General features: G+C 37.4%; 1 protein-coding gene across 1 annotated transcript; it reads right to left on the bottom strand.

Annotated features, from left to right (window-relative positions):
* Positions 1-1,987: 1,987 nt before the first annotated feature.
* Positions 1,988-2,311, bottom strand: LOC150035339 (uncharacterized). The gene has a single exon (XM_090314751.1). It carries the CDS (start codon positions 2,309-2,311, stop codon positions 1,988-1,990), a length of 324 nt encoding a protein of 107 aa, XP_090170877.1.
* Positions 2,312-14,393: the final 12,082 nt, after the last annotated feature.

Consider the following 14,393-nt stretch of genomic DNA (forward strand, 5'->3'; position numbering starts at 1 on the left):
AGACTTTAGCATGGCAACAAGTGAGAAAGTCTTCTCATAGTCGACTCCCTCTACCTGGGTATACCCTTTTGCCACTAGTCTAGCCTTGAAGGTTTGCACCTTCCCATCAACACCTCTCCTCAACAAAAGTAACATTTGTCGATACAAACACTTTGTTTTCTTTAGGATCATAAAAATAACCTTCTCTTGTTTCCTAGGGATAGCCTACAAATAGGCATAACTTTGAACGTGGTTCCAATTTCTTAGGATTAGCCTCAAGCACGTGTGCTGGGCAACCCCAGATCCTGAAATGACGTAAACTAGCTTTACGACCATTCCATAACTCCAAAGGTGTTCTGGCAACACTCTTGAGGGACGCATTTCAGGATATAAGTTACAGTCTCTACTGCATAACCCCAAAACGAGTCAGGTAAGGAAGTGTAACTCATCATAGACCGAACCATGTCCAATAGAGTTCGATTTCTCCTCTTTGATACACCATTCTGCTGAGGTGTACCAGGTGCTGAGAATTAGGAAACTATTCCATGTTCTATCAAATAGTTCTTGAAAGAAAAATCCAAAAACTCTCCACCTCGATCAGACAGAAGTGCTTTAATTGTTCTATTTAATGCGTTTTCAACTTTAACCTTGAATTCTTTGAACATTTCAAAAGACTCAGACTTCTGTTGCATTAAATAAACATACCCGTACTTTGAATAATCGTTAGTGAAAGTGATGAAATATTCATAACCTTTCTGGCTTTTACATTCATCGACCACAAAGGTCTGAATGCACTAGCTCAAGAGGTTCTTTGGCCTTATGACCTTTTCCAATAAAAGGCCTTTTAGTCATTTTGCCTTCAAGGTATGACTCACACAAAGGTAAATAATTTTCTTCTAACTCGCTTAGAAGTCCATTCTTCATCAATCTCTCAATCCTATTGAGATTAATGTGTCTTAATTTTAGGTGCCAAAGTTGGGCATTTTCTTTAGGAGAAATTTTAAGTCGCTTATTTTGAGTTACGATAGTTTTAAACATCTCTATGTTATGGAAGAAATTTGTTGCTAACGGTCTTAACACATAAAAATTACTTTTTAGTTGAGTAGAACAAATATCAACACTACTCTTTGTAATAAACACTTTATTAAAAGAGAAAAAGAGTTGATATTTACATTCAACCAGACACTTTACAGAAACTAAGTTCCTCTTTAAATCGTGAACTATATATACATCATTCAGAATGAGAATTTTGTTTTGTAAAGTCAGCCGGAGACCTCCCATTACCACAGTTGAGACGACGTCCCCGGTTCCAAATCGCATCTTCATCTCACTAACACCAAGCTGTCGCTAGGAATTGATTCTCTGAAATGAAGAACAAACATGGCTAGTGGCCCAGAGTCAATAATCCAGGCAGAATCATCATTCTCCACTAAACAAGTTTCCAAAACTACTATATCACATTTACCTTATTTGGCCTTCTTCTTCTTAGCCAAATATTCGGGGCAGTTCCTCTTCCAATGCACGTCCTATTGCAATGAAAATAGTTTCCCTTGTTAACTGCACAGGTTGCCTACCCCTTGATGCAGCAAGTTAGCAGGTGTCTTCCCCTTACCACCCTTCTTCTCCTTCCACTTTCTAGTGTTGGAGGAAGAATGTACAGACTTAGTTTTAGAGGTCGAACCTTTTTGGAACTTTTTAGATGATGAAGCAAGATTTGCTTCACCAACCTTCTTCTCCTTTCTTTTCAGCAAAGATTGAAAAGTATGCAACTCATTGAATAGAGTTGTAAGGTTGTAGTTAACCCTATTCAAAACAGCGTTGCTAACGAAGTGAAGGAAGCTTTCGAGCAAGGATTCCAGGATTATACTAACCTGGCTGGCCCATTCAATGCTTGTCCTGTTTATCTCTGCACATTGAAGTGGACCATCATATTGAGAACATGTTCTCAAACTAATGTTTCTTTCTTCATTCGTGAGTTGAAGATGTGCTTAAGAGTGTCGTGCTTGAGCTACGCAAACGGTTGTCCGAACATTTCCCTCAAGGACTCAATGATCTCGCGTGTAGTGATCATGGTCTCATGCTTCTTGGCCAAAAATTCGTTAAGACTGACCAAGATATATGCTCCGGCCTTCTCGTTCGCTCGTGTCCAGCGCTCATACGCTTTTCTAACGTTTCGAGCAGTAGTAGGAGGTAGAATAGGAGGACACTCCTCCGTAAAGACGAACATAAGACCATCGATGATTAATATCGTGTTAATGGTGTTTTTCCAACTAGCGTAATGTTCGCCAGTCAGTTTATCAGCAGCAAGTAAACTAAGGGTAGTGGTAGCCATAATTTAAATTGTTGAAAAATGAACAAACTTAAATAAGCCTACTTACATTAAACCACTTTTAGAATCCAATCAAGTTTTAGCAAAATAGTCTAGTGTACCCTAAGTGATATCTATTTTGCAATGATTCTTCAATGAGGTAGGACAAAAGTCACAGTAGGGTGATCAAGTGCCCATTCACTGAAATGAGACAATCTCAACCATTAGACAGAGACAACTCCTTGTAACTGAATCTAATAGTCACCATTGTTCGGTCCAGAATTTTTTAACATCCTTAACAATTATATGTAAGTATAACCCCTCATTTTAGGTCCTAGAGTCCCGCCCTAAGGAGGAAACCTTAGGAAAAAGCTGATTAGAACAAGAGATTAAAGCAACCCCATCCATTTCTAAAGATCAAATAAAGAGTTGTGCAAAACTTCCATCCTTTAGGAGGACACCCACGATGCCATGAGACGATACACAAAAACTATATCTAACCTAATGAGAGAGACCAAGGGATATGTTGTCACACGTCCCGCTCCCACTAACTATGAACATTCTCTCCATTCACCTTGGTATTGACCTACCCAAATGCCACCCATAGGGGGACACTACCATGGTTTCTCAAGGCTGAGGATAGATTTCACGGTGTGAATTTTTAAGGAGAAACGTGTAGAGGTAAAGTGAAGTATCATATGCCCCATTTACCTCCTACTGAATGTTCTACCTAGGGTTCATTAACTTAGAAAATTCGTCTACTGATTTTATCTAAGTGATTTGTTTAATTTGCTCAAAAACAACATTTTCTTTTGATGATTAAACAACTTTGATTCAATTCTTATTAAACTCCTTAACAGACTATCATCAAATTTGCATGCATGTAATAAATCTATCTAATTCACCTTTCCAGGTAGGTTCAAGGTAGGGGTGTGACGTTTCCATTAACTTTGCTACCCCAACCTAGCTAGAACCAGCCTTAGGTAAAAGGTCCCTAATAAATACATTTGTTACATATTTAATCTTTTATTAGAACCAATTTAATCGTATTAAACCAATTTAATAGATTAAACTTATATTTCTAATCTCATTAGAAACATGATCTTAGGTCTATGTCAATCAAATTTTAAAACACTTTTAAAAGATGATTAAAACCTAAGGTGTGCATGCAACTCTTTATTATTGATTTTAATTCTAATTTAATTAATTATAACACTTATAAAAAATGAAATAATTAAAACCAATCAACATTGCTAGCTAGACATACATAAGTTATTTATAACTATTATAAATTAACTTAAGGTAGTGTCATGCTTCATACAATATTCATTCATTACTAATATATAACTTTTATATAATGAAGTAAGAAACTAAACTATAGCATATGTTCCAAACATACATACTACCTTATTTTATAACATTTATAATACAAATGATACATGGATATGCTATAATGCATGCATATATTATAACTCTTATATTATATGATGCATGAGTATGCTTTAATGTAATTTAAATCATGCATACTAATATATTATAAAACTTATAATATAAAATGATGTATGAAAATAAATGCATAACCTATGGTGGGTTTTAAAACTATACGACATACATTATGGCATATACAATAAACATATATCATATGCATATTTAAATATAGTTGATGGATCGGGATAGTAAATCTCAAAACCGAAAAAGAAAAAGCTAATCTATTACAAAAGTTTGAGTCCTCCGGTTTGAAACAGGTGAATTGGGTTGAACTGATCGCCTTGAAGCCTTGCAGCTTGATCGTGTAGGAAACCTCCTGATCTTCGAGCAACGAGCGTCGAGTGTAAACGATCGTGTAACTTTGGACTATGTTATGAGCATGAAAGCCCCTTGATCGTTCAGCGTGCGTTGAGTAGCACATACCATGCGATCGTGTAGCTGAAAACTATGGGATGAGCATGATAGTCTACATGATCGAGTAACATGAGCCGAGTATCGTATACTATGCGATCGTGTAGCTATAGACTATGCGATGAGCATGATAGTCTGCACGATCGTTTAGCACGCATGCCTTGCATCGAGTATCAAATACCACGCGATCGTTTACCCTTCGATCGCCTACGCGATCATGCAACCAACACAACACAATCAAGTAGACAACTCTACACGAAGGTGTAGCATTAGCTATGCACTCGTTTAGTAGATGCTACACAATCGTATAGAAAATTATACACTAACGAATAGCTAAATCTAAACGATTGTTTAGCTCAAGCAACACGATGCGACCATCGTTTCATCTTCTCCATCAAAATACACCGCAACTTTTGCATCTAAAGCTTCACGAAACTCAAAAAACAAAACAGATACAGACTCGATTGCAAGAATTAATGCCAAAAAATGCAGGGACCCTTACAAATTAACTTTTGTAAACATAAATAGAAAGCAAAAAGGATTACTACCCCGAAACATCCATCAACAAAGCATCCACATACATTTAACTATTGAACGCAATACAGAACCTTAAGACCCACCAAACTGTAAACAATTTCAATAAAGAAAATGGCATTTGGAATTAGAACTAAAACTTGGCTTTGATACCAATTGAAGGAACTCGTTTTATAGAGAACCTATGAGCGGAAGCGGATCGTCCAAATCCCATTTCGATTGAAACAAACATTTACAGTAAAATAGTACAGATTATGCATCATAATATGAAATTACCGCATGCTTTTTAATTAGAAAAGGGGTTTAGAGATTATAACTTTGAAGAACTCTTCTTCAAGTAAATCTCTCGTACTGTCAGAAACACCACGAATAGTAACAAAAACTCCTCGAACAAACAACAATGAACTCTCGAACCAAAGAGAAGACACAACCACTTTGTAACCTTGGTTTTCTCGGGGTGAGAACCCAAGAGTGGTGGACTCTGACTATTTTGGTTAGGAGAGAGTTTTTGGTTTGGAGGAGGAAGATGATTGAGGAAGAAACTCTCTATAGCATAGGAAAAATCTCCCAATCATTTAGTCTTAGTGAGGCTATCGTATAGACTCTGTATTTTTGTAGATGATCTAGGAAGAAGAAGAAAACTGTTTTTCTTTTTATTCCTTTTTCCATAAAAAAATCACTAATTTCCCACTAAGGAAATCAGACATGAGGATTTCCATGAGCAGCGAAATGATCATTCCAAATTCCATTCGAAATTGAACTTAAACAATTACAACTCACAAATGGAAACTAACTGGTCATACAACATACGAAATTACAACATGCTTTAGATCATCAAGGGATAACAAATACCTACCTTTGAAGTCTCATGCTTCAAACTCCCTCGATCACGAACACTCGTTCAGTCTCCAAGATAGCAACACATGAACGCTCAAACACTACGACCTCAACACAGCACGATCAACAGCAATCACCACATGAACACTGCGAACACACAAAAAATAGATTCCAAAACCTCGAACTCAGTCGAGTTGAGTGAGGACACCACCACAATGGCTATCTTGATATTCTCGGTATGAGAATCCAAAAGTGTTGGCTCTGTGTGGACTTGGTTAGAGGAAGAGACCGGAGGAATAACAATCGTGTAGACGATTGAACAAGTTAGAGATGATAAGAGTCTATCGTATAGACGACTTCTCAATCATTTAGAAGAAGGGAAGCTATTGTATAAAAAAAAGTTCTGCGATCGTTTAGCTACAACCAGCTAAGTGAACTATTGTATAATGTCACTCCACGATCGTTTAGTCTCTCTTTCAGCTATCGTTTAGTGAAAAATAATTCATTTGACAACAATCTATGAGTATCTTTCCGAGAATGGCAACTCTACTAAATTTAGGAAAATATTTTTTCTTTTATCTCATGGTTATCAATAACCTGCCACTCAATTGGTTATTAGAGAAAAAGAGATAATTATCCAATAATCAATATTATTTTAAATATATATGATAACCAACTTATCATATTATATTTGTAACCTATAGTTTTAATATTTCATCTCATGAAACATATAAACCATAGTTCTTTTTCTATTTTATGGTACTTAATATAAATCTCATTTACATTAATCATCCACTTGATGTATCTCATACAGCACACTGATCGTATCATATACAATCGAATTTCCTCTTGTCAATTTGAACATTTCAAATCAACACCAAGAACTGATTCGCAACTTGAATCCATTGAGCTACCAAGGGGACCTTATAGACCTGTAGCTTGAAGTTCCAACGATATGTGAATAACTGACTAAACTCTTTAGTCATGGGATCTACCATCCGTAAACTGTCAGGCACTCAACTAAAGACCAACAATTGCACTCGTCTTATTACAAATATATTTTGTGTCAATATCAACCAATCAATAGTGCGATAACCCTTCACAGATCGCTTGTAAGTACAACTGGGCCAATAACTATTATGCCTCTGTAGTTACATCTAACTCCTTAAGTACCACTGATCCCTCTAATGAACATAAATCGTAATCCTACTATGACTAAGTCCTTTTTTCCAAAGAGAAGTTGTGGCCATTATGTTCAAGAGGCGGAATCAGCCCTTAAGGGAATCTATCTACTTACCCCTACTTCAGGGAAGGAGTGAATTTCATCTTGTGTAACTAAGTTCCCAGCTACCAAATCAGACAAATCCCCAAAAAGGTAGGCTTGTTGAGTTGGAAATCTGGCCACTCTCACCCACACTGATTAACGGACTGCCCTCAAAGGCAGGAGTTCCCAAAACACTCAGGATTAAAGTCATGTCATATATGGTTGTTTAGGTGATATGTAAGTCTCAAGTATCAACAACGTCATATAAATAGACTATTCATCTCATGGTCCGGTCTTATACAAACTCTTTGTATAGGATACCCCCACTCGCATGTCTCCACATGAATGGTCAAGATCTACCATCTATAGTAGTTCACAACACTTGTAAACCTCTACAAAGTGGGCTGTATCCGTAGTGTCACTAAGATAAGGTATCCCTTCTTAATCCTTATACTACAGACCTTTTTAAGTTATCACTTAAGACATAATCCACTTGTATATCTCACCCTGCTTACGTTTACATACAATAACAATTGATCTTTGTTTATTGGATATAAGTAAATGCCAAATAAAATAATTCATATTTTATTCATAACAATGTGCACAGTTTACAAACTACAAGATTCCAGGAGAATTAGGACACTAATACCAACAATCTCCCACTTGTTTTAATGCCTTAGGAAACTAATGTACAATACATGAAAAATTACAAGTACAATATACAATAAACTAGGGTATACTCTATATCTCAGTATCATCTCCCACTTGCCCTAGACAAGATGCCGCATGTCCTGCAGACCGAGACTCTCTGGGTGACCCTCGAACACTTTAACCGTGAAAGCCTTTGTAAATGGATTAGCAACTTTGTGCTCCGATGCGATCTTCGTGACTATCACATCAATGTAATGTACAATCTCCCTAATCAAGTGATATTTCTGTTCTATATGCTTGCCTCGATGATGACTATAAGGTTCTTTTGAAATTGCCATAGCCTCGCTGTTATCACAATAAAAAATGTTCGACAAATCCATATTTAGAATAACTTTGAAATATGTAAGGAATTTACAAAGCCAAACAACCTTCTTAGCTGCTTCACAGGCTACGTATTCGGCTTCCATAGTGAAGTCTGTGATGCATCCTTGCTTGATGCTTCGCCACACTACAACCCATCCATTCAGAGTGAACACTAACCCCAATGTCGATTTATGAAAATCTCTATCAGTCTAAAGGTCAGAGTCTGTGTATCCTGTAAGGATCAAATCTTTATCTCCATACATAAACATGTAGTCCCTCATTCTCCAAAGATGCTTGAGGACCATTTTGACTACTTTCCAGTGATCTAATCCTGGATTGGACTGATAACGATTGATAACCCCTACTGTATAGCAAATATCGGGTCTGGTACAAAACACTGCATACATTAAGCTTCCAATATCTTGAGGCATCTTAGGACATTGATCCTTAGACAATACGATTCCATGCCTGAAGGGTAATAAACACCTCTTGGAATCTTGAAACCTGTACCTAATCCATTTGATCGATGTACGATGCCTGAGACAAGGCTAACCTCTTATTCTTACGATCCCAAATAATCTGGATCCCTAGAACATACTGTGCCTCACCCCAATGTTTCATTTGGAACTGAGCAGCTAGCCACTTTTTAATGTCAACAAAAAACCCTACATCATTGCCAATGAGTAAGATATCATCCACATACAGAACCAGGAAAGTTACTGAGTTGTTGATGATCTTCTTGTAAGCACAAGGCTCATCAACGTTCTGATGAAAGTCAAACGATTTGACCACACTATCAAATCTAATGTTCCACGATCTAGACACTTGTTTCAGCCCATAAATGGACCTATTAAGCTTGCAAACTCTTTGCTCTTGATCTGGAACTATGAACCCCTCTAATTGAGCCATGTAGATGGTCTCCACAAGATTACCATTAAGAAAGGCAGTCTTAATGTCCATTTGCCATATCTCATAATAATAAAATGTGCTATGGACAGGAGTATTCTGATAGACTTTAGCATGAAAATAGGTAAGAAAGTTTCCTCATAGTTCACTCCCTCGACCTGGGTATAACCTTTTGCCACGAGTCTAGCCTTAAAGGTTTATACCTTTCCATCTACACCTCGTTTTCGCTTATAGATCCACTTACACTCTATATGTTTTACCCCATCAAGCTGATCCACAAGCTCCTAGAATTGATTGAGGTACATAGACTCCATCTCTTGGTTCATGGCCTTAATCCACTCATCTCTGTTAACATCTTTCATTGCTTACTTAAAAGACAATGTATCCTCGATCCCATCATTAGAAATGAGGTTCTGGGCTTTAGTCAAACCCATGTAGCAATCCGGTGGGTTGATAACCCTTCCACTACGTCGAGACAGTCTTAACTCTTGAGCTGGTTGACTAGATGTACTGACCTCAACAACTCTAGTTGATTTTCCAGTTTGTTCAACAACTCTTGTTGAACCCTTAGTAGTCTTAATCTCACTAGAAATCTCATGTAAAACAAGTTTACTTCGTGGTTTATGATCCCGGATGTGGTCATCTTCTCAGAAGATAGCATTTGTAGAAACAAACACTTTGTTCTCATTTGGATCATAGAAGTATCCACCCCTCGTTTCCCTGGGGTAGCCTTCAAATAGGAAAACTTTCGAATGCGGTTCCAACTTCTTCGGGTAAGTCACAAGCACATGGGCCAGACATACCCAAATTTTGAAGTGGTGTAAACTACCTTTACGACCTTTCCACAACTCAAAAGTGTTTCAAAAACACTTTTCGAGGGAACGTTATTCATAATATAACATGCATTCTCCACTGCAAAACCCTAAAACAAGTCTGAAAGATGAGCATAACTCATTATAAATCGAACCATGTCCAACAAGGTTCTGTTTCTTTTTTCCGATATACCATTCTTCTGAGGTGTACCTGGGGTCGAGAGTTGGGACGTAATTCCATGTTCTATCATATAGTTCTGGAATTGGAGGTCCATATACTTTCCGTAACGATCATATCGTATTTTTATCTTCTTATCTAACAAGTTTTCAACTTCAGTCTTATACTCCTTGAACTTGTCAAGGGCTTCAGACTTACGTTGCATTAGGTAGAGATACCCGTACCTTGTAATCATCTATGAAAAAGATGAAAATTCATACCCACATCGAGCTCTAACACTCATCGAACCATAGAGGTCAAAATGTACAAGCTCCAAGGTTTCCTCGGCTTTGTAACCTTTTCCAGTAGAAGGTTATTTGGTCGTCTTGCCTTCGAGGCATGATTCACATACCAACAAGGAGTTTTCTTCTAAACTCTTTAGAATTCTACATTTCACCAACTGCTCCATCCTATTGAGGTTGATATGACCTAACCTTAGATGCCAAAGATGAGCGTTTTCCTTAAAAGAAACCTTTAGTCTTTTTGCTATTGTCGTTGTACTGAACATTTCAGTATTAAACAAGGCTTTTATGACTAACGACTTTAGTACATATAAGTCATTTTACATTGAACCAAAACCAATCTCCATCACATTCTTGAAAATAAACACTTTAATCTAAAAAACAGAACGGTATAACCTTGTTCAATGAGATAAGAAATCGAGATTAAGTTCCTCTTGATATGAGGAACTACAAAAATATTATCCATTAACAGATAACGTTTCTTGTCAAAAAATAACTTCAGCCTACCTACAGCAACAGTTGAAACAACCTCACCAGTACCGACTTGAAGAATCATCTCTCCCTGTGACAACGTTTTCCAGGAACTAAATCCTTGGTAAAAGGAACTCACGTGGTTAGTAGCACCCGAATTAAGGATTCAAATAGAATCATCATTCTCTACCAAACACGTCTCCAAGACCAATAAATCATATTTACTGTCTTTAGACATCCTTCTTTTTTGGAGAGCAGTGGGATCAGTATCAGAACCTAAATAAGCTCCAAGTTCCATTTCAGAGAACATTTCTCGTTGATGAACTTCAACAGAGTTAACAACACTTCCTTTCTCTTCCTAGAGTTTAACTTGGGAACTGAAACTACTGGTGTTTTTGTCATCCAACCCTCTGTGCTCGAAAAGTAAGAACTGTCGTTCAAACAAATCTTGCATCGAGGCCATGATCTCACATGCAATGAGCATGTTCTCAACCCTTTTGGCGAAAGCATCAGGTATACTAGTCAATATGTGAAGCCGGGCTAATGAATTAGCTTTCATCCACACCTCATATGCATTACGAACACTTTGCAGTGCATCAAGGGTGGGGACTTGAGGACACTTCTTAACCATGACAAATTGGAGGTCGTTTACCATGAAATACATTTTACAAGACTTTTTCCACTGTATGAAATCGGTCAAACTAGAGGCATTTAATGGAAAATCAAATATGTTGCTGAAAACAAAAACACATTGACCTACCTTAGGTTTTAAGCAAATTCTCGTTGAAAAAACATACAATATCCAATACGGTTAGCAAAACTAACATGAACCTTGTGTGACATCTAGTTTTGCAATGACGTTCCAAAGGTTTAGGACAAAAGCTGCCAAAGAGTGGTCAATTTATCCATCCCCTGAATTGAGACATTCTCACTTGCTTCTATAACGACTAACCATCATTGATTTGGTCAAGAAATCATTAACTTGGTTTACAATTTCCCATAAGTGTGACCCGCCATTTTAGGCCTAGAGTTTCACCCCAAGCAATCAATCTGAAGGGGAAAAAATCCAATTGGGGCAAAAACTAAAGTAACCCTATTTATTTCTGGAGTTCACCTTGATATTGACCAACTGCACATCTAAAGAGGGACACTTCTAGGGCGCCACGAGGGACTGCAAGAATGATCTCACGGTGCGAATTAATGAAGAAGACCGTAAAGCGTGTTGACACACACCATTCACCCACTTACTATAAATACTCTCTCCGTCCACCTTGATATTGACTCATGCAAACACCATTCGAAGTCCCAGGGCACCACGAGGCCAAGCATAAATCTCACGGTGTGAACATTCAGGGAGAAACGTGAGTGGAATCATTGACATATCACATACATCTCTTCTTCCCACTGAGTATTTTATAACCGTAGTTTACTTAGAAAATAACACGACTAAGAATTTTAACAAAGTAACTTTTTAGGTTTGCCCAAGAGTAACTTTTACCTTGGATAGTTGAACAACTTTTGATCATCATCCATTAAACTCTTTAACAGAGTCTTTGATCGGATTACATGCTTGCAGAAAAATTATCTAATTCACCTTTCCAGGTAGGTTCCCAGGTAGGGGTGTTCCGTTTCCGTTAGCTTAAGTACCCTAGCCTAGACAGAACCCGCCTTAGACAAAATATCCCTTATAGATAGATTTAATACAATTTTAATCTTTTATGCCAATCAGTTTAATCCATTAAACTGATTTAGAAAGATTAAACTAGGTTGCTAATCCGATTAGAACCTTGAACTTAGGTCTATCTCAATCCAATTTTAAATGCCTTTTAAAACATGAGTTCACCTAAGTCCGCATGCAACTCTTTCTTATCGATTTTAGTTCTAATTTCTATTATAATGCTTATAATAGAAACAACCAAAACCATTCGCAATGCAAAGCAAAAACATACAAGGCATTCATAACACAAACAACCTAAGTGTCATGCTCCATGCATTGTTCATTCATTGCTACTTTTTATATAACTCTTATACAAAACAACAACGAACTAAGCAAACATGCTTCCATTCACCCTTATACTAACTCTTATAATATAAAGATGATGCATGAATATGCTTACTGCATGCATAAATATAACTCTTATTTTCATGATGCATGCGCATTCTTTCTTATAATTTCATCATACCATATTATAACACTTATAATGCATGATTCATGAATAATTGCATAACCTAAGGTGGGTTTCAAATCTATATGTCATACACTATGCCATATAAACCATATACATCTCATGTATATTAAGCAAAAGTTGATGAACCGGGATAATTTTCCTCAAATCCACAAAAAACTAAAGCTAACTATTACAAAAGCAAAGAGTCACCGGTTCAAACGGGCGAACCGGGACTTGAACCGTTCAGTCGAAGTCCGCGTCTCCACTGATCGTGTACTAAATACCTAGCGATCGTCTACACGAAAGATTAAATGCTTTACTCAATCATTTACTAATGCTTTCAGAGCTAAACGATCGTATATCTTTCACTATGCGATGAAGCATGAGGTATGCGATTGTGCAGCGCGCAACGCATAATGCAAACCTTAAACAATCGTCTAAATGACAACGATATGGTGAAGCATAATCGTCTAAACAATCGCTGATCGAGCACGAAAGTATCGTATACTGCGTGATCGTGTAGTTAGTGACTATGCGATAAGGCATGCTAACTACATGATCGTTTAGTGCGTGCGTCTTTTATTAAACGATGACATCATATGCTCCCACTTGATCGTTTACCTCTAACATCCACGCGATTGGGCAACCAACGCTATACGATAGAGTAAACGTTTTACCCCATCGTTTAGCATTAGCTAAATGATCGTTTAATAATTACTACACGATCGCATAGAAAAATCTATACGATCGTTTAGCCAAATCCCAATGATCGTTTACCTTAGTCTACATGATACGACCAACTCTTGGTCTTCTTCCTCACTGAGAACCGCATCTCCATGTTTCAAAACTTCATCACGAACGACTTGACAAACTCAAACACTTTGAATTACAGACTCGATTACTTAGTAACTATGCCCAAAAACACAGAGGCCTTACAAATTAACACTTTGTAATCAAAAGAAAGCTTTTAAAATAGAGGCAATTAACCCATAAACATTCATCAACACCATGCACAAATGCATTTAACATTTAAACACAAATGCAGAAAACCTACCACTACTTTAAAAGAAGTTCAAAATAGAAATGAAATTTGGAATATCAGAACAACCTGGCTCTGATATCAATTGAAGGAAATCAGACATGAGGATTTCCATGAATAGCAGAATCATCGTTCCAAATTCCATTTGAAATTGAACATAAACAATTACAACACACAAACAGAAACTAATTGGTCATGCAACATACGAAACATGCTTTAGATCATCAAGGGAAAAAAAATACCTACCTTTGAAGACTCGTGCTTCAAACTCTCTCGTTCACGAATGCTCGTTCAGTCTCCAAGACAGTAACACACAAATGCTCAAACACTACGATCGCAACACAGCACGATCAATAGCAATCACCACACAAACACTGTGAACGCACAACGAACGGGCTCCAAAGCCTCAAACTCAGTCGAGTTGAGTGAGGACACCATCACAATGGCTACCTTGGTATTCTCGATGTGAGAATTCAGAAGTGTGGGATCTATGTGGACTTGGTTAAAAGAAGATACCGGAGGAATAACAATCGTGTAGACGATTAAGCAAGTGGGAGATGATAAAAGTCTATCGCATAGACGTTTGCTCCATCGTTTAGAAGAAGGCAAGCTATCGTATAGAAAAATCCCTACGATTGTCTAGCTACGACCAGATGAGTGAGCTATCGTATAGTGTCACTCCATGATCATTTAGTCTCTCTTT

The sequence above is a fragment of the Benincasa hispida genome, chromosome 6 (genome assembly GCF_027475165.1).
Source record: "Benincasa hispida cultivar pf3 chromosome 6, pf3_genome.v1.1, whole genome shotgun sequence".
Lineage (NCBI taxonomy): Eukaryota > Viridiplantae > Streptophyta > Magnoliopsida > Cucurbitales > Cucurbitaceae > Benincasa > Benincasa hispida.

What these genes read in the sequence shown, in the direction of transcription:
- LOC150035339 (XM_090314751.1), bottom strand. Translation starts at nt 2,311, where the DNA reads ATGGCTACCACTACCCTTAGTTTACTTGCTGCTGATAAACTGACTGGC.